The 27,867-nt window shown below is 49.3% G+C and overlaps 1 protein-coding gene across 1 annotated transcript; it reads left to right on the forward strand.

Moving 5' to 3' along the window:
• Nucleotides 1–357: 357 nt before the first annotated feature.
• LOC109749674 (polyadenylate-binding protein-interacting protein 11) lies at nt 358–4,271 on the forward strand. The gene is made up of 10 exons (XM_020308624.4): nt 358–879; nt 1,680–1,817; nt 1,900–1,944; nt 2,370–2,442; nt 2,519–2,631; nt 2,720–2,779; nt 2,946–2,993; nt 3,083–3,151; nt 3,739–3,800; nt 3,891–4,271. Exons 1-10 carry the CDS (start codon nt 607–609, stop codon nt 3,946–3,948), a joined length of 939 nt encoding a protein of 312 aa, XP_020164213.3. The 5' UTR covers nt 358–606; the 3' UTR covers nt 3,949–4,271.
• The last annotated feature ends 23,596 nt before the right edge of the window (nt 4,272–27,867 follow it).

Here is a 27,867-nt window from a genome sequence, read left to right on the forward strand (position 1 = left end):
ATACTATAGATAAGACACTCCATCATATAGCATGTTTTATTGTCGTTTCTATACGATGTGGAATACATTAGAAACGATTGCCGTATCAATCGTTGTACAAACTCTAATAACAAAGATAACTCGCTTTGGTGAATGTTCAAACAAAGCATAGTTTGTGAAATACATATACACCGGTAATTCCGCGCGTTTTGCGGGTTAAGAGTAACCGTCAGCATTAAACCATCGACCAACATTAAATCCAAATGTACCGGCGCATGGATCTAATGGTGTAGACCGCGTCCACGCAGAAGCCAGCCCCGTCCTTTTCTCCCCGGTTCTCGGCATATAATTTCCGCACCGCAAATGGCCAAAAACCCCGTAAAAGCAAAACCCACCCGCGACTAATCGACGCCATTAGCGAGAGCACGAGCGTGGCACAGTGAATCGCATCGCACGCGAACCTTCCCACCCCCCCCCCCCCCCCCCCCCCCCCCCGCACTCCAGAGCCGAGCCTGCACCAGACGGCCTCGCCTCTGTAGAATCCCACCAACCAACCCAATCCGCCCCGCGGTTCGACCAGGGCCGGCGGCCTCGTCGGCGTCCGGTGTGTCAAAGGCGACCGCGCGGATGGCGGCGGTGGCGGAGGGCTCGCCCGCGGCTTCCGCGGCGGCGGCCAAGGAGGCGGAGTACCGCAAGGACGTGCAGAAGCTGGTGGACCTGCTCTCCAAGCTGAACCCGGCCGCCAAGGAGTTCGTCCCGTCCTCCGCGGCCGCCACGCCCAGGAAGGGGCTGTCGGCGGACGCGCCGGTGTTCTACTACGGCTCGATCGGAGGCCGGAACGGGGGGATCGCCGGGTACCCCGGCGCTGACGCCGGGTACATTGGGTACCAGCAGCGCATGGTATAATTCTGCGGCCTCTTTTAGTACTATCATCAATCATTCAGAGGTTGGGACTTGGTTGGAAGGCTCGGATCGGAGCGGGTGGTTTTCCCCTATGCGGAGGGGGATTTGACGTGATTACTTTTTTTGCATTAGTTGATACGTTAAGAATGGGCACGTTATCTTTTTCCCTCATTTGCGTTGGATGGCGTTACCGGCGGTTGGTGGTTTGCGTGGTGTGGTTGTTGGCGTTCTTTAGTGAAAGCCTTGCCCTGTTCTTCTTTTCGAGGTTCCCTTGGTTACAGTGAGGTTTCGCTTCAGAGTCACGACTAGTGCACTATCTATCTGTGAGATATGTTTTCTATGCTGCTTAGATCGTAGGTGTGTTTGATTAATATTCTGGTTTTAGATCCTATTGAATTGGGTAAAATATCCCGGTTCATGTGAGTTCTAGAACATATCATTTCACTTAAGAATTCAGACAGATGTAACATCCAGATATTAAATGTATAATATATGTAACCCTGATCTACTCGTACACTTTCCTATTATTAGGTAGTCTCTGAATCTAGCAATTCAGTTCAGAGAAAACATAAATTGGAATGTGGATGCCTTTTCACTTTGATATTTAGAGCGATTCATTTTCAGATATTGAAATTTGAGACTAGACTTTTCCATGGTTCTGATTCAGATGTCTGTTGTTTAATAATATGATTCTTCTCCAGATCAGCTGCTTGTAATAATTAAGTTTGGGTAGTATGATTCCATTGGGAAGGTACTAGCAGGAATGAGAAATGATAAGTGTTTTTCCTTTCCACCAGAGGAGGAATTTTGTAGATAATGAGAGGAGGAATGTATACATCAATCATGGAAGGAGGAGGACAAACGAGAGGGCGAGGCGTGCAGACAGGGAAGAGAGCATCCGGCGAACCGTTTATGTCTCTGAACTCGACCATACTGTGAGTAATTGATGATTGTATTATTGTGCATAGCTATATTCTTGAGTGCCTGTTGGATCTAATGCTTTTGACCATCTGTTAGGTGACAGAGGAAAGACTTGCTGAAACCTTTGCTAATTGTGGGCAAGTAAGTTACTTTAACTTGAAGGCTTTAGTTGCACTGATATTAGATACTAGAAATGCTACACAGAGATGTTAGTCTATTTAACTGCTCTCTCAGATCAGGTTGACACAATTCTACTTGGTTGGGTTTTAGCAACTGTTGGTTATTTGACATGTTAAAACTTTATTCCGTCGACATGATTTCTCAATTTCCTGTTCTATAGATTTCATGCATGTTTGGTTATCAAAAATCAAACAGGGGCTTGGAATAAAAGACTGGGGCTTTGCTCCACAGTAGATAGTTTCAAAAAAAAAAATCAAACAGGGGAAAAGGTGTTAAAGAAAAATTACTTGCGAGCTCATTGTGATTTTCTCTTTTATAGAGCATTTTGTAATGTAATTCTCTGTCATGCAAATATGTGAAACTGTTTTTTTCTCTTTGTCCTGAAGGTTGTCGATTGCAGAATCTGTGGTGATCCACATTCTGTTATGAGGTTTGCATTCATTGAGTTCTCTGGTGAAGGTATTATATCTTCACATGCTACATTTATGTTTTCAGCAGTCAATTGATGGTTTGATACATGGTACATTTTTTACAGAGGGTGCTAGAGCTGCACTTAACCTTGGTGGCACAATGCTTGGGTTCTACCCCGTTAGAGTCTTGCCTTCAAAGACGGCTATCTTACCTGTGAATCCAAAATTTCTCCCAGCGGTAAGTTGTTTGGTTTTCATCTTCTGTGACACCTATGCCGCTAATCCACAATTACTAATAATGGTATCCTATTCTGCCTGGCCCATAGACGGAGGATGAGAAGGAAATGGTCATACGGACGGTTTATTGTACAAATATAGATAAGAAGGTACCCATCTCTGTCCTACTTTGTCATCTTATTGTCTTTCACTGGCTCATTTTCTCATCATACTTTTCATTACATTGAGGTTCTTAATTTAGCTGTGAGATGCTCAACAACTGAAACAGGACAATTAAATGAAATGTTTTATTACATTTTACCTGTTTTCCTGCAGGTTACCCAATTAGATGTAAAGAGTTTCTTTGAAGAACTTTGTGGTGAGGTGAGCTATTGCGTAAATCCAATCATCCTGTCACACAGCTTTTAAATGAGTATCCTGGCTGCTTAATGTTTCTGTTGCTGTAATTGCAGGTCTCTCGTTTGAGACTTCTAGGCGACAATGTACATTCAACAAGGATTGCTTTTGTTGAGTTTGTCAATGTAAGAACAAATAGCCCATTTATCCGTAGCCTTACTCCCAATTTAATTGAATGATTTTCTGCTAGCTCGGTAGCTATTACTTTTAAATACTTGCTGTGATATTAGTTAACCAAGTGCATGGTCAGTGCCTGTAGTTTGTCCATAATTTGCATGGTCAGCATAGCTCCTGTTTGTTGTTTTCACGAGTACGAAGTACAAACTAAAATAACATTAGCCACTGTTCCAAGCTCCAACCATTCACATTCTGCTGCCTCGTTTTAAGTGTCTACCAAGATGCCAGTTTAGTACTGCCCTGAACACCATTTTACTTAGACTGACTTCAAAGTGCCTTCCTCACAAAACACTTGCACAACAGCATAAGCATGTAGGATTCTTTTATATTTGCACTCTGGTGAATAAGTATGCTAAGAAATTGAAAAGAATGTCTGATTTTCATTCTTTCACCTCCCCTTGTTTTTCTTTACTCTTACTTATATATTCGAGTGGTACATTCTCTACATTATATGTGTCATTTCTTCCCATCAGAGAGCCCATTTCATATGTGTTTTTTTACAATCACCTCTCATGTTAAACGCTCGCAATTGCAGGCTGAGGGTGCTATCCAGGCTCTGAATTGCAGTGGGATGATTTTGGGCACACTGCCAGTCAGGCATGACCCCCCGACTCCTATCCATTTATGTTCCCTACCCAAAATTCAGATGTCTGTATATTTGCTAACCTTGGTGGCATTGTGGTTCAGGGTGAGCCCTTCCAAGACCCCGGTGAAGCCCCGTTTAAATAGGGTGGTGTCAAACTGACTGCTTCGGCTACACACTGGATTGTTGACGGGAAGGCTGCCTGACCATCACCTATAGCTTCCGCGATCCAGTGAAACCATTATGTTTCTGCTTAGATCCTTGCAACGGAGGAGCGATTTCTTCCTTTAACCATCCCTTTTGCGAAACTGTTGGAAAGGGACTGGCTGAACCAGACCCTTGAGAGTCAGCATCTCGCAGACAAATCTGTGATGGATGGAGCAACCATTAGAAAAACCTGCCATTCAGAGTAATTTCTGTGGCAAAAACATGTTTCCTTGTTATCTCATTGGCTGTTATTACCATCAAAACGAATGATACTTTAACGTCTTGACGTGCCGATCGGTTGTCGCTGTTATTCCTATAGTTTGCGTTGCTATTCTGCCGTTTTAAAACAGGTTGACTGCGATCCTGTACATTGTGCGTGGAAGGCAGGTAATGCTGTAAAGGTCACGTAGGAAGTGCACAAACGAAGTGAGTGAGCGTATGCGTGGGTGCATCATTTGAATTGACAGTGTAAGCATTTTTATGAGCTCTGCCGCCACGGTTGTCAGCATATTCGAGTGGAAACACACGCGTCTGTCTGTTGATTAATGGATGGGGTTCATCGAACTGCCTAGTGAGAATGATCTATGGATGCAACGCGCACGTACACAGATTAGATGTATTTTTTCTGGCAGCAGCGTGTATATCGATTTATTTCTTTACAGTACATTGTGTAAAGAGTGTTCGTTCTACGATGCAATACACAGACGAGTTTTCAGCTTCAAATCCCAACAACGTCCGGGCCTGCTACTGCTACTCTAGTTGGCTGTCGAGCGCCCGCAAGAAATGGGGCGACGACCTCTCAGTCGATGGGGAGGGAGCGCGCGCGCTTTGTATGGCGCCTTCATCGACGCGCAGGAACCTCCTGGCCGTCAGGCTGTGCGGCGGCGGAGCGCACAGTGCCGGCCGTGTCGGCGAGGCCGTTCAGGGCGGCCGCGCCGGCTGTGTCGTCGAAGAAAACGCACACGGCGTTCAGGCCCATGGAGGCGAGCGTCTGCTCGCCCTCGGCCGGGCGCTCGGGCTGCAGTTGGACATGGACGCAGGGTTGGTTCCACTGTTCCTGTGCGCCACGGTCGGGACGACCCAGATCGCCGCCGTCGACCCCGTCGGCGAGCTGGGCGCCGTCGCAGCACCACACGGCGTGCGGGCGCACGGGGACGCCGCATGCGCCGGCTCAGCGCTGATATGCCCCGAATGCACCCGCGTGGAGGCCGTGGAGTCGTTCAGTATGAACGCCCACAAGTGGCTGGTCTCGAACAAGGCAAGGCAGCAACCACTGCTGCGCCGTGTGGGTGAAGGAGCCGGGTGCGCTGGTGTGGGATGGACGCGGGCATCCCGCACACCTGCTGCGATCTGGCCGTTGGTAGAGTGGAAGATGTGTGCGAGCTGGTCGTCGACTCGTACGTCGGTAGAGTGGAAGACGCGCCACCTTTGCCGGAGAGGAGAGTACCGCGCACCCCGGCGGAAACCGGCGCTCGGAGGAAAGCACCTCGCCGGGCCGCCGCTCCTACTTGAAGCGTGGCAAGCCAGGACGTTCGTGGCAGCCATGAGTAGCTACACCAGGTGCGCTTCCTCCTGTCCTCTGCTTCACATTTCAAGATTCAAGAGGCGACAAGCTAGTTTGTATGACTGACGGGAATGCGAGTGGAACACTGGAACGGGGGCATATATATAGGCGGTTCTGCTGATCTGTCCGAATGGACACAGTGGAAAATACCCGGCTAGTGAATCCACGCTGTAACCGTGGCCAGCGGCGATCTCCTGGCAGGCCCACGCTGTAACCGTAGCGATCTCGTACGTGCGCCCCATCGGGCAAAGAAGGGAAGTTGTTGCGGTGCGTCCCGGGAGAGATACGAAAGGACTGCTCCTCCACGCATGAAACCACCGAGTATCGCTGGAAAATGATACGTACTAGTACTAGTGTACTACGCCCACGGGTTCATCATGCGGGGCGCCCAGCGTAGGCGTCCTTTCCTGATGTACGTAGACGTACACAAGCCTCGTCACGTCCAGCACCTCGGACCGCAGGCCCCCATCACAGTTCACATTTCACAGGCACAGCCTCTTCGTGGCCGCCTCCTCCGCATGGCCGCTCCGGCCTTTGTGCTCGACACTTCCGGCGCCTCTCCCTTGCCGTATGGACTAGGCCACGAGCACACGTCGCGGTGGTTACAGGCGTCCAAATGGCACGTCACTGTGGTCACCACCGTGTTCACACACGAACACGTCATCGTAAACCCTCGACGCCGGGGTGATACACCGCAATTCACGTCGAAAGAGACCTGTCCGGTAGCGCAGTACGCAAATAATTCAGTGGGTGCTTTTGAGGACCCAAAACCCCACACATCCGGCAGGGACCCCGTCTGGACGCGCGGCGGCTATGGACTGCCCTAGGTCGATTCGCTCGCCCCTAGAGCCTCAGGGATCGCCGCCTTTCAATCGAAGAACGAGAGAGAAAGAATAAGGGAGAGATGTAAACTAGGGTAAAAAGTAGATGGATTTTGCGATTATGTGTTGTTCAACCACCCGTCACCTCTCATCTATTTATGAGGCGGTTGGACTTCCAGTACAAGAAAAGAACTAAAATTCCATCCAAAACGTAAAAAAACCCTAACCTAACTCGGACAGGAATCTTTGGCAACCTTCCGGATCAACTCGGAGCCTCCAGGTGGTTTCGCTCGGTCTCACCGAGTGGACGTTGCCAAACTTTCTGTAATCTTCTGTATCTCGCTCGGAATTTCCGAGTGGTTTCACTTGGAATTACTGAGTCAACTCTGTCTCACCAAGTCAAATCAACTCGGTCGATCCGAAGTGACTCTGCAATTTTTGTTACTGACCTTGTTTTGGCTCCCCAGGTTGCATACGACCTTGGATTAAGACCATTTTTATGTCAAAATCGACTGTTTCGATGTTACACACACTTTCATGTTGAAACTTTTTTCCATCTGAGGCTACCTTAATTGAGTTTTTGGCCATACAAAAATCGGGTGTCAACACAAGCCCTCCTGTTTTTTCCGGCAAAGTTAGTGTGCTAAAAAATATATTTTGTATCATGTTTGCTCTAAGGACAATGCCAACACTCCATCGGACATTTATATGGGCTTAGGACGATAATTATATATCGGCCATGTTTATGCTTTGGGCGATAATTCTTTATCGCCCATTGCTTTTAATTTTTTGTTTACACCGTACCTTGGAACCAATTACCACAAATCGGCTTTAAAGAGATGGGAATAAACCCGTTCCTTGTAGCACCAAGGAAATCAAACTCCGAGAGGTCACGCCCTGTTAAGCAAGTAACATCGGGATGATTCCAATCCACCGATGCATCGGCCAAAGCAACAGAAGCCAAATTATCCGCGTAAATACTTCTACATCATCATTGACCCATTGTATTAAGAATTGATGCATGGTAGATAGCACACATTGGTTAGCATGAACCCAATCTCGGCCTAATATAACATTATAGTTACCTTGCACCTCGGCGATGAAGAATGTGGTGGCCAAAGTTCTTATTCCCACAGTAAGTTCCATGCACATCACACCTTTGGTCTCTGTCTTTTATTTACCCTCACCATTAAGTACCATATTGGTCTTCATCACCGCATCATCATGTAATTCCAACTTCTTGAAGACCGAGTAGGGCATAAGATTTACCACATCACCACCATCAATGAGCATCCTAGCAACCGGCGATCCGTTACTATGACATTTGAGGTACAATGGCTTCAAGTGTTTCACCGGTTCTTTTGGCTTCTCGAAGATAGCATTCTTAGGACCAAAATCCAGTTGGGCTGCCTCCCCTTATTCACCTATAGCATGAATCTCGGCAGGTAAGTAATACACCATATTAATATCCATATCTTCCCGAACCGGCGTAGATTCGTAATCCACATCTCATCTTCATCTCCCAATGCGTATATTGGACTTGAAAGTTTCCTCAATTGAAGGGGATGTTTCAGGTGGTGTGGACGATGTAATAGGGGCCGCATCATTCTCCTTTGGTGGTGTAGGTGCTGTTGTAGTTAATGTAGAAGCATTTGCGTTTTCTTTTTTGTTTAGGCCTCCAGACTTGTTTTGTGAGCGCCACGGGCCGAATTTCACTAAACAATTCGTCCCTTTGGTCCTCCACTTCATGCGCCGCCTTCTCGTGGTTCCGCATGTGTTGTAGCCTCCTTTTCATGGTCTTAGTTAAACCGGACGGACACCACCTAGGTTGAGTATATTTGTGATCCTAGGTTTGTCCTTGCTTGGAGAATTTTTTGTTGGCCGATTAGCACCATGGCTTGAATGACCTTGTGTAGGATAATGAAGTCTCTCGTGAGCAGGCCTTCTAGGTGCTACCCACCCCATATGAAAAGCATAAGGAGCCATTGGGGGCTACCCCCATCCTCCATTGACATCTCCCATATAATATGGCACATAGGGGGGTGACGACATCCACGGTGTCGGTGCCCATGACCCATATGGCCTTGCATAGCGCCAAAACTCTTGTTTCGGAGGTGATCTTGAATGCCTCGAATGTGATGTCCTATTAGATCTAGAACTGACCGCTTGATTGGCATATTTTGATAGTAACATATCAAAAGATGGCTTGATTCGCTTGTGCTTGGCTTCACTCTTTTCCACTTGCTAGCTTCTGAATTCTTGGGCTTGATAAATTTAACATGAGTATCCTCTTGTACTTGCTGTTGCCCCCCGAGTGCAGGATTTTTTATGGTGATCTTCAATACCTCCTTGCCATCGGGTTGCTTATCAAGCACAACCTCTCTTCCCAATACTTTGGTGTCCTCTTTGCCTTTCTTGGGTTCACAAATAACAACATTATCTTTATTAGCAGATTTGGCTATGTTAGGCCAAATTAACATCTTCTTACCTTCTAAGTCCATGTTGTTTATCGGGAAGGGTTGTTTATCAACTTGCATCTCAGGAAAACTCAATCGTCCGTCATTAATGGCCGATTGTATATCTCGTCAAAAAACATTGCTATCTTTAGTAGCATGAGAAAATGAATTATGGTACTTGCAATAAGCACGCCGTTTCAGCTCATCAAACGGCTGTATGGTGTGTGATATTCTAAGCACCTTATCTTGCAAGAGAGCATCACATATTTTATCACCATCATGATTCTTGCGAACCGTCTTAATGGCATTGCATGTATAGGGTTTGGCCTTTGAGGACCAAACAAATTCAGTATTATAGACATCAACCTCATCATCCAAATTATTATCATTGTATTCAACTATATGCATTCTAGGACGATCGATTGTAGACCTATGAACCTCTTTACTTCAACTCTCTTGAGCCAAAGCTTTTTGTAAGACTTGGTTAATATTTAAAAACTCATAACTTTCTTGCCTCTTTTTAATGTGAGTTTTTAAATCATTAAGAACAAGATCCGCCAAGTCTCTTTCGGTTATCACTAAGCTATAACAACAGTTTTTTATATCTCTAAATCTCTTGACATAATCGGTAACCGATTCATCATGTTTTTGCCTAATCGATGTAAGATATGACAACTTAAGCTCATTATCGCCGCTATAAAAGTGATCATGAAACTTTCGCTCTAATTGAGACCATAAGAGAATTGAACCATGCGGTAAAGCAACAAATCATGAAAATGCGGTGCGAGTTAAAGATAAGGTAAATAAATGCACTTTCAATTCTTCTATGGAACCTGCTTCACCTAGCTGCGCTAGATACTGACTAACATGCTCCCATGTTGTTTTCGTGCCCTCTCCACTATATCTAACAAAATCAGGAACCTTGTAACCTTGAGGGCACAAAACTGCATGAAAGTGTTGAGGATAAGGCTTTTGGTACACATGACTCTTTACTTTCGTCTTGTTTCCAAAAGTTTCTAGAAACATCTTATGCAAATCCTCCTCTAAAATTGGATCCGAGGTAGATGAAGATGCTTGTGGCAGTGACATAGGAGCAGCATGAGTACTAGCTAGTGGTGCAACTTGTGGGATGGGCGCTGAATCATATTTCAGCGGAAGGCCAAACATGTTTGTGCCTACGGGTGGTGTGACAAAGTGATTTGGCGTTGACACCTAATTGGGCACACTCATAATAGGATTATGATATGTAGGTGCAACCACAAGCTGGTTTGCTTGACTAAGTTTTTTCCTGTGTGTCGGGTGTTGAGGACTTGCAGCGGCGGCCTTGGTAGGAAGGGCGGAAACACAGACGGACACCATTTTTGGGGGTGCTTCTCGAGTACCGAGCCGTGATCTCCAGGGTGAAAGTCGAAGGTCTTGCCTTCATTGGTTGTTCCTGGCAATGGTCTTGCGAAGGCATTGTTTTGGGGATCTCGGACTCTCTCCAGGGTGAAACTCAAGATCCTTGATCGACCGATGACAACGCTTGTGCATTGTTTCCTTCTTAGAGGCATCACTTTTGGAGAACCTCTTCTGTAGTCCGGGTGTTGTCTTTGGTGGTGGTTAGAGTGTTGTTGTTGCGAGTGTTTCATCACTGCGACAGGGTCTTTGTTTTTGTACTTCTCTCTTTTTTATTTTTGTTATTGGCTGCGTGCATCCTTGATGTCTTTCGATATCTTGTTGGTATAGAGGCTGGGTGTAATTGGTATCTTCACGATATTAATATATTTCCTTTATCGAAAAATATAACTCCGCCTGATGCTGAGGGTTCCATCACAGGTTGGTCTTGGTTTCATGATGTTTGGGTGGAGGGGCAAGGGCGAAGAGTGAATAGTCAGAAGTTCAATCGGATCGATGTTGGCCGGTTTTGTTTTTGAAAAAGTGTGAATTTCAAAACGGCTGCTAGAAAAATACGATAAACAAATTGGACCCAAACTTACTAAGAATTGGCAATTGATAGACTTCCTTCTTTCTTCTTCCAATAGTGTGTCTAAGCCAGAACTGATTGTGCCCTTCAATCTTCTTTTTTCATATAGTTTCATCGAGTTCCCATACACCAATTGCTTGTATGCTTGCTGTTTGGTGCCGCTGATGCTGCTCAATGGGCAACCTCGGTGCTGCCCTTCTTCACCGGACGATCTCCTCACCGCTGGAGACCTCAAGTGCAGCCACGGGATACCCCTTAATGGCCTCCGCTAATCCTGGTTATGTTGGGGAACGTAGTACTTTCAAAAAAATTCCTACGCGCACGCAAGATCATGGTGATGCATAGCAACGAGAGGGGAGAGTGTTGTCCACGTACCCTCGTAGACTATAAGCAGAAGCGTTATGACAACGCGGTTGATGTAGTCATACGTCTTCACGATCGACAGATCCTAGTACCGAAAGTACGGCACCTCCGCAATCTGCACACGTTCGGCTCGGTGACGTCCCACGAACTCATGATCCAGCAGAGTGTCGAGGGAGAGCTTTGTCAGCACGACGGCGTGATGACGGTGATGATGAAGCTACCGGCGCAGGGCTTCACCTAAGCACTATGACGATATGACCGAGGTGGATTATGGTGGAGGGGGGCACCGCACACGGCTGGAAACAATCAACTTGTGTGTTCTAGGGTGCCCCCTGCCCCCGTATATAAAGGAGCAAGGGGGGGGGGGGGGCGGCCGGCCCTTGGGGCGCGCCAGGAGAGGAGTCCTCCTCCTCCTAGTAGGAGTAGGACTCCCCTTTCCTACTCCTACTAGGAGGGGGAAAGGAAGGAGGAGAGGGAGAAGGAAAGGGGGGCGCCGCCCCCTTCCCTAGTCCAATTTGGACCAGATGGGGAGGGGGCGCGCGGCCAGCCCTGGCCAGCCCTCTCTCTCTCCACTAAGGCCCATGTGGCCCATTAGTTCTCCGGGGGGGGGGGGGTTCCGGTAACCCTCCGGCACTCCGGTTTTCTACAAAATCACCTGGAACACTTCCGGTGTCCGAGTATAGCCGTCCAATATATCAATCTTTATGTCTCGACCATTTCGAGACTCCTCGTCATGTCCGTGATCACATACGGGACTCTGAACTATCTTCGGTACATCAAAACACATAAACTCATAATACCGAGCATCACCGAATGTTAAGCGTGCTAACCCTACGGGTTCGAGAACTATGTAGACATGACCGAGACACGTCTCCGGTCAATAACCAATAGCGGAACCTGGATGTTCATATTGGCTCCCACATATTCTACAAAGATCTTTATTGGTCAAACCGCATAACAACATACGTTGTTCCCTTTGTCATCGATATGTTACTTGCCTGAGATTCGATCGTCGGTATCTCAATACCTAGTTCAATCTCGTTACCGGCAAGTCTCTTTACTCGTTCTGTAATGCATCATCCCGCAACTAACTCATTAGTCACATTACTTGCAAGGCTTATAATGATGTGCATTACCGAGAGGGCCCAGAGATACCTCTCCGACAATCGGAGTGACAAATCCTAATCTCGATCTATGCCAACTCAACAAGTACCATCGGAGACACCTGTAGAGCACCTTTATAATCACCCAGTTACGTTGTGACGTTTGGTAGCACACAAAGTGTTCCTCCGGTATTCGGGAGTTGCATAATCTCATAGTCATAGGAACATGTATAAGTCATGAAGAAAGCAATAGCAATATACTAAACGATCAAGTGCTAAGCTAACGGAATGGGTCAAGTCAATCACATCATTCTCTAATGATGTGATCCCGTTAATCAAATGACAACTCTTGTCTATGGCTAAGAAACTTAACCATCTTTGATTCAACAAGCTAGTCAAGTAGAGGCATACTAGTGACACTCTATTTTGTCTATGTATTCACACATGTACTAAGTTTCCGGTTAATACAATTCTAGCATGAATAATAAACATTTATCATGATATAAGGAAATATAAATAACAACTTTATTATTGCCTCTAGGGCATATTTCCTTCAGTCTCCCACTTGCACTAGAGTCAATAATCCAGAGTACACAGTAATGATTCTAACACCCATGGAGTCTTGGTGCTGATCATGTTTTGCTCGTGAGAGAGGCTTAGTCAACGGGTCTGCAACATTCAGATTCGTATGTATCTTGCAAATCTCTATGTCTCCCTCCTTGACTTGATCGTGGATGGAATTGAAGCGTCTCTTGATGTGCTTGGTTCTCTTGTGAAATCTGGATTCCTTTGCCAAAGCAATTGTACTAATATTGTCACAAAAGATTTTCATTGGACGGCGATGCACTAGGTATGACACCTAGATCGGATATGAAATCCTTCATCCAGACTCCTTCATTTGCTGCTTCCGAAGCAGCTATGTACTCCACTTCACACGTAGATCCTGCTGATACGTCCATTTTGCATCATGCTTTTATATTGATATTTATTGCATTATGGGCTATTATTACACATTCTGTCACAATACTTATGCCTTTTCTCTCTTATTTTACAAGGTTTACATGAAGAGGGAGAATGCCGGCAGCTGGAATTCTGGGCTGGAAAGGAGCAAATATTAGAGATATATTCTGCAAAACTCCAAAAGTCCTGAAACTCCACGGAAGTCAGTTTTAGAATATATAAATAATATTGGGCGAAGAAAGTACCAGAGGGGGGCCACCCACCATCCACGAGGGTGGGGGGCGCGCCCTACCCCCTAGGTGCGCCCCCTGCCTCGTGGTCCCCCTGGCATTCCTCCGGTGCCCATCTTCTGCTATATGAAGTCTTTCGTCCTGAAAAAAAAATCAGAAGCAAGCTTTCGGAACGAAGCGTCGCCGTCTCGAGGCGGAACCTTGGCGGAACCAATCTAGGGCTCCGGCGGAGCTGTTCTGCCGGGGAAACATCCCTCCGGGAGGGGGAAATCATCACCATCGTCATCACCATCGATCTTCTCATCGGGAGGGGGTCAATCTCCATCAACATCTTCACCAGCACCATCTCCTCTAAAACCCTAGTTCATCTCTTGTATCCAATCTTTGTCCCAAAACCTTAGATTGGTACCTGTGGGTTGCTAGTAGTGTTGATTACTCCTTGTAGTTGATGCTAGTTAGTTTATTTGGTGGAAGATCATATGTTCAGATCCTTTATGCATATTAATACCCCTCTGATTATGAACATGAATATGATTTGTGAGTAGTTACGTTTGTTCCTGAGGACATGGGAGAAGTCTTGCTATAAGTAGTCATGTGAATTTGGTATTCGTTCGATATTTTGATGAGATGTATGTTGTCTTTCCTCTAGTGGTGTTATGTGAACGTCGACTACATGATACTTCACCATTATTTGGGCCTAGAGGAAGGCATTGGGAAGTAATAAGCAGATGATGGGTTGCTAGAGTGACAGAAGCTTAAACCCTAGTTTATGCGTTGCTTCGTAAGGGGCTGATTTGGATCCATATGTTTCATGCTATGGTTAGGTTTACCTTAGTACTTCTTTTGTAGTTGCGGATGCTTGCAAGAGGGGTTAATCATAAGTGGGATGCTTGTCCAAGGAAGGGCTGTACCCAAGCACCGGTCCACCCACATATCAAATTATCAAAGTAACGAACGCGAATCATATGAGCGTGATGAAAACTAGCTTGACAATAATTCCCATGTGTCCTCGGGAGCATTTTCCTTTATATAAGAGTTTGTCCAGGCTTGTCCTTTGCTACAAAAAGGATTGGGCCATCTTGCTGCACCTTACTTACTTTTATTACTTGTTACCCGTTACAAATTACCTTATCACAAAACTATCTGTTACCGATAATTTCCGTCCTTGCAGAGAATACCTTACTGAAAACCGCTTGTCATTTCCTTCTGCTCCTCGTTGGGTTCGACACTCTTACTTATCGAAAGGACTACGATAGATCCCCTATACTTGTGGGTCATCAAGACTCTTTTCTGGTGCCGTTGCCGTGGAGTGAAGCGCCTTTGGTAGGAGGAACTTGGTAAGGATAAATTTATATAGTGTGCTGAAATTTACTGTCACTTGTTACTATGGAACATAATCCTTTGAAGGGCTTGTTCGGGGTATCTTCACCCCGACCAGTAGAGCAAAGAGTTGCTCCTCAACCTACTGAACCTACTGGAAATGTTTACTTTGAAATTCCTTCGGGTATGATAGAGAAACTGCTAGCTAATCCTTTTACAGGAGATGGAACATTGCATCCCGATTTGCACCTAATCTATGTGGATGAAGTTTGTGGATTATTTAAGCTTGAAGGTATTCCCGAGGATGTTATCAAGAAGAAGGTCTTCCTTTTATCTTTGAAGGGAAAGGCATTGACATGGTTTAGGCTATGTGATGATATTGTATCATGGAACTACAACCGATTGAAATTGGAATTTTATCAGAAGTTTTATCCTATGCATCTGGTTCATCGTGATCGTAATTATATATATAATATTTGGCCTCGCGAAGGAGAAAGTATCACTCAAGCTTGGGGGAGGCTTAAGTCAATTTTATATTCATGCCCCAATCATGAGCTCTCAAGAGAAATTATTATTCAAAAAATTTATGCTCGGCTTTCTCTCAATAATCGCTCCATGCTCGATACTTCTTGTATCGGTTCTTTTATAATGAAGACTATTGAATTCAGATGGGATTTATTGGAAAGAATTAAACGCAACTCTGAAGATTGGGAACTCGACGAAGGTAAAGAGTCAGGTATAACACCTAAGTTTGATTGTGTTAAATCTTTTATGGATATCGATGTTTTCCGTGAATTTATCACTAAATATGGACTTGACTCTGAGATAGTAGCTTCTTTCTGTGAATCATTTGCTACTCATGTTGATCTCCCTAAGGAGAAGTGGTTTAAATATAATCCTCCCATTGAAGTAAAAGTAGTTGAACCTATTAAAGTTGAAGAAAAGACTATCACTTATAATGTTGATCCTATTGTTCCTACCGCTTATATTGAGAAACCACATTTCCCTGTTAGAATAAAGGATCGTGCTAAAGCTTCAACTGTGGTTCGTAAGAGTAATACTAGAACACCTACACCCTCTGAGAAAATTAAAGTTGAACCTAGTATTGCTATGGTTAAAGATCTCTTGGTTGATAATATTGATGGGCATGTTATTTACTTCTGTGATGAAGCTGCTAGAATTGCTAAACCCGATACTAAAGATAAACATAGACCTGTTGTTGGCATGCCTGTTGTTTCTGTTAAAATAGGAGATCATTGCTATCATGGTTTATGTGATATGGGTGCTAGTGTCAGTGCAATACCTTATTCTTTATACGAAGAAATTATGCATGATATTGCACCTGCTGAGATCGAAGATATTGATGTTACTATTAAGCTTGCCAATAGAGATACTATCTCACCGGTTGGGATTGCTAGAGATGTTGAAGTCTTGTGTGGGAAAATTAAATATCCTACTGATTTTCTTGTTCTTGCTTCCCCACAAGATAACTTTTGTCCCATTATATTCGGTGGACCCTTCTTGAATACTGTTAATGCTAAGATAGATTGCAAAAAGGATGTTGTTACTATTGGATTAGGGGATATGTCTCATGATTTTAATTTTGCTAAATTTCGTAGACAACCCCATGATAAAGAATTGCCTAGTAAAGATGAAATTATTGGTCTTGCTTCTATTGCCGTGCCTCCTAATGATCCTTTAGAACAATATTTGCTAGACCATGAAAATGATATGTTTATGAATGAAAGAAGGGAATAGATGAAGTATTCTTTAAACAGGGACCTATTTTGAAACACAACTTGCATGTTGAAATTCTAGGGGATCCTACTCCACCCAAGGGTGATCCCGTGTTTGAGCTTAAACCATTACCTGATACTCTTAAATATGCTTATCTTGATGAAAAGAAGATATATCCTGTTACTATTAGTGCTAACCTTTCAGAGCAAGAAGAAGAGAAATTATTGAAAACTCTAAAGAAGCACCGTGCTGCTATTGGGTATACTCTTAATGATCTTAAGGGCATTAGTCCCACTCTATGCCAGCACAAAATAAAATTGGACAAAGACGCTAAACCGGTTGTTGATCACCAACGACGGTTAAATCCTAAGATGAAAGAAGTGGTAAGAAAAGAAATACTAAATCTTCTGGAGGTAGGTATAATTTATCCCGTTGCTGATAGTCAGTGGGTAAGTCCTGTCCATTGTGTCCCTAAGAAGGGAGGTATTTGTTGGGGAACGTAGTAATTTCAAAAAATTTCCTATGCACACACAGGATCATGGTGATGCATAGCAACGAGAGGGGAGAGTGTGTCCACGTACCCTCGTAGACCGAAAGCGGAAGCGTTATGACAACGCGGTTGATGTAGTCGTACGTCTTCACGATCCGACCGATCCAAGTACCGAACGCACGGCACCTCCGAGTTCAGCACACGTTCAGCTCGATGACGTCCCACGAACTCCGATCCAGCAGAGCTTTGCGGGAGAGTTCCGTCAGCACGACGGCGTGATGACGGTGTTGATGATGCTACCAACGTAGGGCTTCGCCTAAGCACCGCTACGATATTACCGAGGTGGAATATGGTGGAGGGGGGCACCGCACACGGCTAAAAGATCAATGATCAATTGTTGTGTCTCCAAGGGGTGCCCCCTCCCCGTATATAAAGGCGTGGAGGAGGGGGAGGGCCGGCCCTCTCTATGGCGCGCCCTAGGGGAGTCCTACTCCCACCGGGAGTAGGATTCCCCTTTTCCTAGTAGAACTAGGAGCCCTTCCAAGTAGTAGGAGTAGGAGAGAAGGAAAGGGAAAAGAGAAGAGAAGGAAGGAGGGGGCGCTGCCCCTCCCCCTAGTACAATTCGGACTAAGCATTGGGGAGGGGGGCGCAACCTCCCCTCTCTCTTTCCCCTAAAGCCCAATAAGGCCCATATACTCCCCGGCGAATTCCCGTAACTCTCCGGTACTCCGAAAAATACCCGAATCACTCGGAACCTTTCCGATGTCCGAATATAGTCGTCCAATATATCGATCTTTACGTCTCGACCATTTCCAGACTCCTCGTCATGTCCCCGATCTCATCCGGTACTCCGAACTACCTTCGGTACATCAAAACACATAAACTCATAATACAAATTGTCACCGAACGTTAAGCGTGCGGACCCTACGGGTTCGAGAACTATGTAGACATGACCGAGACACGTGTCGGTGTACAAAAAGAGGGGCACACTTTTGTACCCCTTTACCTGTGCACGGGCAGTCGGAGCCGCGCCCACGGTCACACCAAGCAGAACAGGGGAGGTGAGCCAAGGTAAGACTGAAGCCCAAGATAACCAGAGCAACGCCAAGGCCAAGACCACAAAGAGCAGAGGGACGAAGCAGGTTCCCCCGGCAAGACCCTTGCTGGGGCAGCCTCAGCAGCCCCGACAAGACCCTTGCCGGGGCAGCTCGCCCCACACCAACAGAGCGAGCCACCCTTGAGCCCACGGTCTCCAACATCACGTTGGGCCAGGGCTCGGGAGGCACCTCCATGGTGGCATGCAGATCTTTGTGAAGACAAGGAACACTCAAGATCAGATGAGAATTAGAAGACGACGATCCTTGGCAGGATCCTTGCCGAGGAAGGCCACCAGACCCCCGGCAAGGCCCTTGCCGGGGACGACAGCGCGCCACGGCAAGACCCTTGCCGGGCCACCCGGCAAGGCCCTCACCGAGGACGCCAGCAGGGCCACTACCAGGCCCGCACCAACCAAGTCTCCACTGTTCACATGCGGTTGCCAGCCCAACCAGCTAGGCGGGCACCTGCGTGGCAACATGCAGCTCCCAGGCCAACTCATCAAGTGCCTGCGTGACGGCATGCAGATCTTCATGGAGGCTCCACCACCGCGCCACCTCAGCTGCCTGCCTGCCTATGTGGCGCCGCATGCGTCGCTAGCTAGGGCGCGTGTCGAAGCAAGGAGGAGCGGCGACGGACGGGACGGGCCTCGCCCCCGTCCCCGATAAAGCAAGGGGACACCTAAGCTCAGCATTAAATGCGTCTCGTCCTGTAATACGAGCCATAAGCTCATAGCACTGTGCGCCTTTCCACCTCCTGTGTGCCACTGCGGCAGCCCCTTTCGACTATGAAAGGAGGCCCATGGCATACTGGAGAAGGATTCGGCTCTTTCGAACCACACACTCACCACAGCTAGTTCGAGAGCTTAAGAACTCTCTGAAATACACCCACCAAAGCAGGACTAGGGTTTTACGCATCCTCGCGGCCTGAACCTGGGTAAACGATCCTTGTGCTGGTTACTAATCCTGCTCTTCTCGCAACCCTGTGCCCCGGCAACCGTAGTAGGGATTTTTGTGATCCCATAGGTGTCGTTTCCCCGACATCTTTGGCGCGCCAGGTAGGGGGCGCAATTGTGAGAATCTGGTCTAGCAGCTAGCCTAGCAGTTGTTCGTCGCCATAGCTCCCAAGAAGGAGACGACCAGGAGAAAGGGGCGCCACCTGCGAACGTGAAGGACGCTAGTGCGGCAACAGAGAAGCTAAGTCATTCAGAGCTTTGAGTTATTTCCTTTTTTATATAAGGTTATCGTCCTCGGAGATCTTGCCTATGTATGAGAAACCTGCACGCAAAGGGGCCCTCCGGCAATTGGCAACGCCCTTGTTCTGTTTCGAGTCCGCTCAACAGCTCAAAGCGGCCGCGTCGAGAGTGGCGGGGTAGCCTTCCGCACTTGGCAACGCTCCTGACTCTGACTCGAGTCAAACTCGACAGTTCGGGCGGCCGCGCTAAGGGTGGTAAGGTGGTTCGCCCGACGGCAAGCACACCCGGCAAGCCACTGGGGACCCGTCCCCAAGATGCCGCCCTGGGTTTACGCGCCGGCGAACCTACCCAGTTAACGTAGGGTGGACATACAAAGGAAAATCGAACAAGAAAATAACATGCATGATACTAAAAGTGCTGCAGAGTCATATTACATCAAATTGTTGTTGCGGTTCTAACTAGAGATAGCAATTTTCTTGGTTGTGAACCTGCAGCGGCGATAAGAAACGGGGTGCCTAATCCCGGCGCTGGCCCTCCACCCTCAGAATTCCGTCAACACGGCTGATGATGGGCTTGATGCGCTCCCTGAGCGGCGCGAGGTCAGTACCCTCCGGCAAGCTCTCCAGCGTGGCGTCGAAGTCGAGGTCGGGGTACCAGTGTGCCACCTTGGTGAGAACCTTGGTCATGGTGCCCTGGCAAAGCCTCCGGGCCTCGTCGGCCAGCGAGGCCGCCCGGTTGGCCTGAAGCTGCTCCAGGGCCCCGAGAACACACTCGAAGAACAAGGTCAGCTTGGCGTTGGTGGTCCCGCTGCGCTCTGGGGCGTACCTCATGCTTGGCATCCCCATGGTAGCCAGCTGCGCGGTAATCCTGCCGGCGACGTCTTCGAGGCGGCCGATCCAGCGGTTCACGCCCTCCTTGAAATCCTTATGCTCGGCGGCCTCGTCCCTCCGCAGCTGCTTCTCGGTCTCCAGCTCCTTGGCCAGGGTCCCCTCCCGGGCTTTGGCCTCCGTGAGCATCCCCTCGAGGCCCTCCAGCTTCAGCGTGAGGTCCTTGAGGGACTTGTTGGCCTCGGAGAGTTCTCCGGCCTTGCTGATGGCCGCGCCCTGCGCCTCCGTCAGGGCGCTGTTGAGCGTGTCCTTCTCCTAGGACAGCTTCAGGGCCTGCTCCTTCAGCTTGTCCAGCTCCACCTCCAGCTCCTTCACCTTGTCGACATACACCTGGGCTTGGGCATCGAGTGCCTCCTTGTGCCTCTGCTCCAACTCACGGTCCGCTGCAAGACAAGCTTCCCCACCTCTTCATCCTTGCCGCGGAGCGTGGCGGCAAGCTTCTCCTCGCGCGCAGCGAGGTCCTCCTCCTAGGAGTTCAGTGCGGCCTGGTGCTGAGTCCGGGCGGCCTCGGCTGCCGCGGCCAAGCCCTCCGCCGTCTCCTGGGCCTTCTCGATGTCGGCCAGCTTCATGGTGAGCTCCACATCGCGCTTGGCCAGCTCGCCCTGGGCAGCTTTCAGCTCCTTGTGAGCCTCGCGGAACCAGTCCCGCGTCTCGGCAACGCGCTTCTGGAGGTCCGCCTCCGCCTTCTCCACCACCGCCGTCCTGGACTTAGCCTTGTCCAGGCGGGCGCGGTGGAGCGCCTGGAGCTTCCAGAAGCTGGCGCCCATGGCGTGGAGGAGCCGCTCTTCCTGCGAGCCGTCGCCACCAACGATCGGCTCGTCGACGATTTCAATCCCGTCAGCGGCAAGCACTTCGTCGTCGAACACCTCTCCCTCAACGGGTGTCTTGGTGCTCGACGCGCCTGGAAGGTGGATGAACAAGTCATCACTCACCCTCAGGTACTTGCCGGAGTCGGAAGCAGCAGAAGAGGAAGGCTGGTCATCAGCCGCCTCCTCCTCCTCCTCGACAGCGGCCCCGCCGGCCTCCCCGGCAGGCCCCTTGCCGGTCTCCTCAGCGGCGGCCTTGCCGGCCTCCCCGGTGGGCCCCTTGGCGGCGTCCTCAGCAGCGCCCTTGCCGGCCTCATCCGCGGCGATCTTCTCGGCGTCCGCCTCGGCGGCCTTGGCGACGTCCTCGATGACGGCGTCCACGTCCTCTGGGTTCACCGAGGAGGGATCTGGACACCAAAGAAGGGAGTGAGGCAAGGCCAAGTCCAAGAGCCAGAAAGAAAAAGGAACAGGGACGAACAACGAACGACTTACCAGCGCCAGTACCAGGCTGGGAAACGGAAGTCCCCTCCTCGCCAACATTTGGCGTCGAGGCAAAGCCGCCGGCGCCCAAGTTCTCCTCCTCCTCCTCCATGTGCGTGGGCTCAGTGCTTGGCGCCCTTGCCGGGGACGCCCCTCGGGGCGGCGTGGTCGATGGGGGCGGCGTGTTGGGAGTAGCCCTCTGTGGCTTCTCCTACTGCTGCTCTCCTCCTGTGTACCTGGCAACGTCAGCACCAAAGTGTCGTGCCCCTGACACACGTCGACAGGGGAAGAGTGATGAACTTACGCTGGGGGCTATGCCGGGGGCTGCTGTCCGGGCTGCTCAACACCACCAGTGGCGCCCTCGAAGTACCATCCCGGGGCTGTCCACCCGCCGAGACCTTGGCCCTCTTCACTCTCTGGGCCAGCATCTCCACGTCCCTGCAAAGACGAAGACAAGTCAAGACGAGCGACACCGATTGAGGAGGCAGAGATAACGAAAAGGAACCAGATACTTACTCGTCGTCCGCCTCCTCCTCTGCTGTCTTCCTCTTCCTCCTCGGGCTGAGGGATCCATAATCGAAAGTGACCTCCGCGTCAACATCCTCCGGAGGAGGGGAAGGAGGCGGTGTCTGGACATGCTTGGATGAAGAAGGGGCGGCTGTCTTCTTCTTCACCGCGGCCTTCGCCAGCTTCTTCGCCGCTGCGGCCCTCGTGTGGCGCTCGGACCCCTCCAAGGTCAGCTGCGGCCGCGCAGGCCTGCCGGGCCGGACCGGCTCGCCGGAGCTAGCCCGCCGCAGGACTTGCCCTCTTCCCGTAGCCGGCGTCGGGCCTGTAGCCTCGGCCTCCTCCTTCGATGACTCGCCGACCACATCTTCAACAAGAGGGGCCCCGGTGTCGGCGTTGCTGGCTTCCCTGGTGGCCTCCGCCCACTGGGCGAGCTCCCTCTCCTCCGCCTCCGCCGCGGCCCTGTCCTCCACACCGCCAGCGCTGCCAGCGTCCTCGGCAAGCTGTGCCTCCCTCGCCCTGGCGGCGATGTAGTCCAGTTCCACCTGGGAGGTGTCCTGAACAAGAAGCCGCTCGGCGTCGGCGTTGACGTACCCCTCGTGCAGAGTATCAAAGAACTACTGCACCTCGGCGTCCTCCGGCTCCTTCTAGCTCGGGTCAGGGCCATGCACGTTGCAGTCCGGCATCATGGCGATGATATCGGACCGGCGCGAGTTATTACACAACGGGACCACCCCGTCGGTAGCTTGAACAAAGGCCCCTTGAGGACCTTGCCGGCCTTCGCGGCGGCCCTCGCGACCTTGCCGGTCCGCTCGACCTCGCCGTCGCGGCCCACATCGAGCTGGAAGAGCCGCTGGCAGAAATGGGCGTGTCCCATCACTGTGAAGTTGTGGTCCAGGCCGGGACGAAGCCGCGTGATGTCGGCGGGGTTCGTAAAGAGCCAGGCTGGCCTCCCCTTGTTGTGCAGTGGAGCGATCCGGTGGCGGATGAAGTCCGCCCCGATCATCTCAAGGGTGAGCCCGGCCTCGGTAAGCTGGAGGATCCTGGTGGTGGTGACCGTGAGCGTCTCACCGTCGGCGTCGACGTCGCTCCAATCGCTTCTGCGGACCGGCGGCGCCCGGCGAACTTCGCAGAACGCCGGCGGGTCCTTCTCTTCGATCCAGCACCACCGGCCCCGCCATTCTTCCCACCTCTCCTTCATGGCGCCGTCCGGGTACGCTCCCTTGGATCTTGGGATCCAGGCAATGCAACCCGAAATGGCGCCTCCCGTCTGGATCCGAGGGAAGAAGTAATGGCGGAAGAGCGCCGTGTTGGGGTGCACCCCGGCGAAGCCTTCGCAGAGGTGCGCGAAAAGGGCCATGCACGCCACCGCATTCGGGGTAAAATCCAAGAGGCGGAAGCCAAAGGTGTGCATGATGTCGCTGAAGAAATCGGAGAAGGGAGGACAGAGCCCGCAGGAAAATAGTCGACAAAGAAGGGGTACCGATTTGGGGCAGCCTCGGCGCAGTTGGCGGGGATGACGCGCGTGGCTGGATGCCCCGACTTCTCTCCCCCTGTCTTCACTCCTCACAGAGGCTTGAAGGATTCCCGAAGCTCAAGCACGTCGACCGTCGAGGGGAAGAAGGCGGACTGCGTCCGCTGCACCGCCAGCGCACTCTCCGGCGGCTCCGCCGCTCCGGCGTCCTTGGCCACTCCCTTGTCCTTGGTGGATTTTGGCGCCATGGCGGTTGGGGGAGGGGGGCAAGACAGAGGACGACGGGAATGCAACGGCGGCGAGCAAGGGCGAGGCTTAGGGAATAGAAGGAAGACGAGTGGAGGCTTCCGAGATTGGGGTTGCGCGAAGGGTAAAAGGAACAGTGCACCCGCGATTATCCCTTTTTATGGGGAAGGTGCGGGTCGCGCTGCCCATTTACTGCGATGTGACGCATGCGTGCGGGAACCGCCCCATGCATGCCGCCCACGTCACGCGCACCCCTCCACGCCACGCCGCGCCGCGCGCGGGTCGTGGGAAGCGCAGCGCGCGAAAAGTTTTACCGCGGTAAAAACCGCCCCGCCTGCCCGCGCACCATTTTGGGCCTGGCCCAACAATGTATCACGCTTATGTGTGGCCCAGGCCCGAGGGCTCCTGTCGGTGTACAAAAGGAGGGGCGCACTTTTGTACCCCTTTACCTATGCACGGGCAGTCGGAGCCGCGCCCACGGTCACACCAAGCAGAATAGGGGAGGTGAGCCAAGGTAAGACCGAAGCCCAAGATAACCAGAGCAACGCCAAGGCCAAGACCACAAAGAGCAGAGGGACGAAGCAGGTTCCCCCGGCAAGACCCTTGCCGGGGCAGCCTCAGCAGCCCCGGCAAGACCCTTGCCGGGGTAGCTCGCCCCACACCAACAGAGCGAGCCACCCTTGAGCCCACGGTCTCCAACATCACGTTGGGCCAGGGCTCGGGAGGCACCTCCATGGTGGCATGCAGATCTTTGTGAAGACAAGGAACACTCAAGATCAGATGAGGACTAGAAGATGATGATCCTCGGCAGGATCCTTGCCAAGGAAGGCCACCAGACCCCCGGCAAGGCTCTTGCCAGGGACGACATCGCGCCACGGCAAGACCCTTGCCGGGCCACCCGGCAAGGCCCTCACCGAGGACGCCAGCAGGGCCACTACCAGGCCCGCACCAACCAAGTCTCTACCGTTCACATGCGGCTGCCAGCCCAACCAGCTCGGCGGGCACCTGCGTGGCAACATGCAGCTCCCAGGCCAACTCATCAAGTGCCTGCGTGACGGCATGCAGATCTTCATGGAGGCTCCACCACCGCGCCACCTCAGCTGCCTGCCTGCCTACGTGGCGCCGCATGCGTCGCTAGCTAGGGCGCGTGTCGAAGCAAGGAGGAGCGGCGACGGACGGTGCTACCTCTTGAGCACTGCGTTGGTTTTCCCTTGAAGAGGAAAGGGTGATGCAACAAAGTAGCGTAAGTATTTCCCTCAGTTTTTTAGAACCAAGGTATCATTCCAGTAGGAGGCTACACGCGAGTCCCTCGCACCTACACAAAACAAATAAATCCTCGCAACCAACACGATAAGGGGTTGTCGATCCCTTCACGGTCACTTACGAGAGTGAGATCTGATAGATATGATAGGATAATATTTTTGGTATTTTTATGATAAAGATGCAAAGTAAAATAAAAGCAAAATAAAAAGCGAAGGAAATACCTAAGTGTTGGAAGATTAATATGATGAAGATAGACCCGGGGGCCATAGGTTTCACTAGTGGCTTCTCTCAAGAGCATATGTATTTTACGGTGGGTGAACAAATTACTGTTGAGCAATTGACAGAATTGAGCATAGTTATGAGAATATCTGGGTATGATCATGTATATAGGCATCACGTCCGAGACAAGTAGACCGACTCCTGCCTGCATCTACTACTATTACTCCACTCATCAACCGCTATCCAGCATGCATCTAGAGTATTAAGTTCATAAAAAGAGAGTAACGCCTTAAGCAAGATGACATGATGTAGAGGGATAAATTCATGCAATATGATAAAAACCCCATCTTGTTATCCTCGATGGCAACAATACAATACGTGCCTTGCTGCCCCTACTGTCACTGGGAAAGGACACCGCAAGATTGAACCCAAAGCTAAGCACTTCTCCCATTGCAAGAAAGATCAATCTAGTAGGCCAAACCAAACTGATAATTTGAAGAGACTTGCAAAGATAACCAATCATACATAAAAGAATTCAAAAGATTCAAATATTGTTCATAGATAAACCTGATCATAAACCCACAATTCATCGGTCTCAACAAACACACCGCAAAAGAAGATTACATCGAATAGATCTCCACGAGAGAGGGGGAGAACATTGTATTGAGATCCAAAAAGAGAGAAGAAGCCATCTAGCTAATAACTATGGACCCGAAGGTCTGAGGTAAACTACTCACACTTCATCGGAGAGGCTATGGTGTTGATGTAGAAGCCCACCGTGATGGATGCCCCCTCCGGCGGAGCTCTGGAACAGGCCCCAAGATGGGATCTCGTGGGTACAGAAGGTTGCGGCTGTGGAATTAGGTTTTTGGCTCCGTATCTAATCGTTTGGGGGTACGTAGGTGTATATAGGAGGAAGAAGTACGTCGGTGGAGCAACAGGGGGCCCACGAGGGTGGAGGGCGCGCCCTGGGGGGGGGGGTAGGCGCGCCCCCTACCTCGTGGCTTCCCTGTTGATTGCTTGACCTAGGGTCCAAGTCTCCTGGATCTTGTTCGTTCCAAAAATCACGTCCCCGAAGGTTTCATTCCGTTTGGACTCCGTTTGATATTCTTTTTCTGCGAAACTCTGAAATAGGCAAAAAACAGCAATTCTGGGCTGGGCCTCCGGTTAATAGGTTAGTCCCAAAAATAATATAAAAGTGAATAATAAAGCTCAATAATGTCCAAAACAGAAGATAATATAGCATGGAGCAATAAAAAATTATAGATACATTGGAGACGTATCAAGCATCCCCAAGCTTAATTCATGCTCGTCCTCGAGTAGGTAAATGGTAAAAACAGAATTTTTGATGCGGAGTGCTACTTGGCATAATTTCAATGTAATTCTTCTTAATTGTGGTATGAATATTCAGATCCGAAAGATTCAAGATAAAAGTTCATATTGACATAAAAATAATAATACTTCAAGCATACTAACTAAGCAATTATGTCATCTCAAAATAACATGGCCAAAGAAAGTTCATCCCTACAAAATCATATAGTTTAGTCACGCTCCATTTTCGTCACACAAGAATGCTCTCATCATGCACAACCCCGATGACAAGCCATGCAATTGTTTCATACTTTAGTAATCTCAAACCTATAAACCTTCACGCGATACATGAGCGCGAGCCATGGACATAGCACTATGGGTGGAATAGAGTATGATGATGGGGGTTATGTGGAGAAGACAAAAAAGGAGAAAGTCTCACATCAATGAGGCTAATCAATGAGCTATGGAGATGGCCATCGATTAATGTTAATGCAAGGAGTAGGGATTTCCATGCAACGGATGCACTAGAGCTATAAATGTATGAAAGCTCAGTAAAAAAACTAAGTGGGTGTGCATCCAACTTGCTTGCTCACGGAGACCTAGGGCACTTGAGGAGGCCCATTGTTGGAATATACAAGCCAAGTTCTATAATGAAAAATTCCCACTAGTATATGAAAGTGATAAAACAAGAGACTCTCTATCATGAAGATTATGGTGCTACTTTGAAGCACAAGTGTGGTAAAGGATAGTAACATTGTCCCTTCTCTCTTTTTCTCTCATCATTTTTTGGGCCTTATCTTTTTTATGGCCTTTCTCTCTTTTTTTCATTCCTCACTTGGGACAATGCTCTAGAAAATGATGATCATCACACTTCTGTTTATTTACAACTCAATGATTACAACTCGATACTAGAACAAAGTATGACTCTATATGAATGCCTCCGGCGGTGTACCGGGATATGCAATGAACCAAGAGTGACATGTATGAAAGAATTATGAACGGTGGCTTTGCCACAAATACTATGTCAACTACATGATCATGCTAAGCAATATGACAATGATGAACGTGTCATGATAAACGGAATGGTGGAAAGTTGCATGGCAATATATCTCGGAATTGCTATGGAAATGCCATAATAGGTAGGTATGGTGGCTGTTTTGAGGAAGATATAAGGAGGTTTATGTGTGAAAGAGTGTATCATATCACGGGGTTTGGATGCACCGGCGAAGTTTGCACCAACTCTCAATGTGAGAAAGGGCAATGCACGGTACCGAAGAGGCTAGCAATGATGGAAAGGTGAGAGTGCGTATCATCCATGGACTCAACATTAGTCATAAAGAACTCACATACTTATTGCAAAAATCTACAAGTCATCAAAAACCAA

Source organism: Aegilops tauschii, chromosome 3 (assembly GCF_002575655.3).
Source record: "Aegilops tauschii subsp. strangulata cultivar AL8/78 chromosome 3, Aet v6.0, whole genome shotgun sequence".
Lineage (NCBI taxonomy): Eukaryota > Viridiplantae > Streptophyta > Magnoliopsida > Poales > Poaceae > Aegilops > Aegilops tauschii.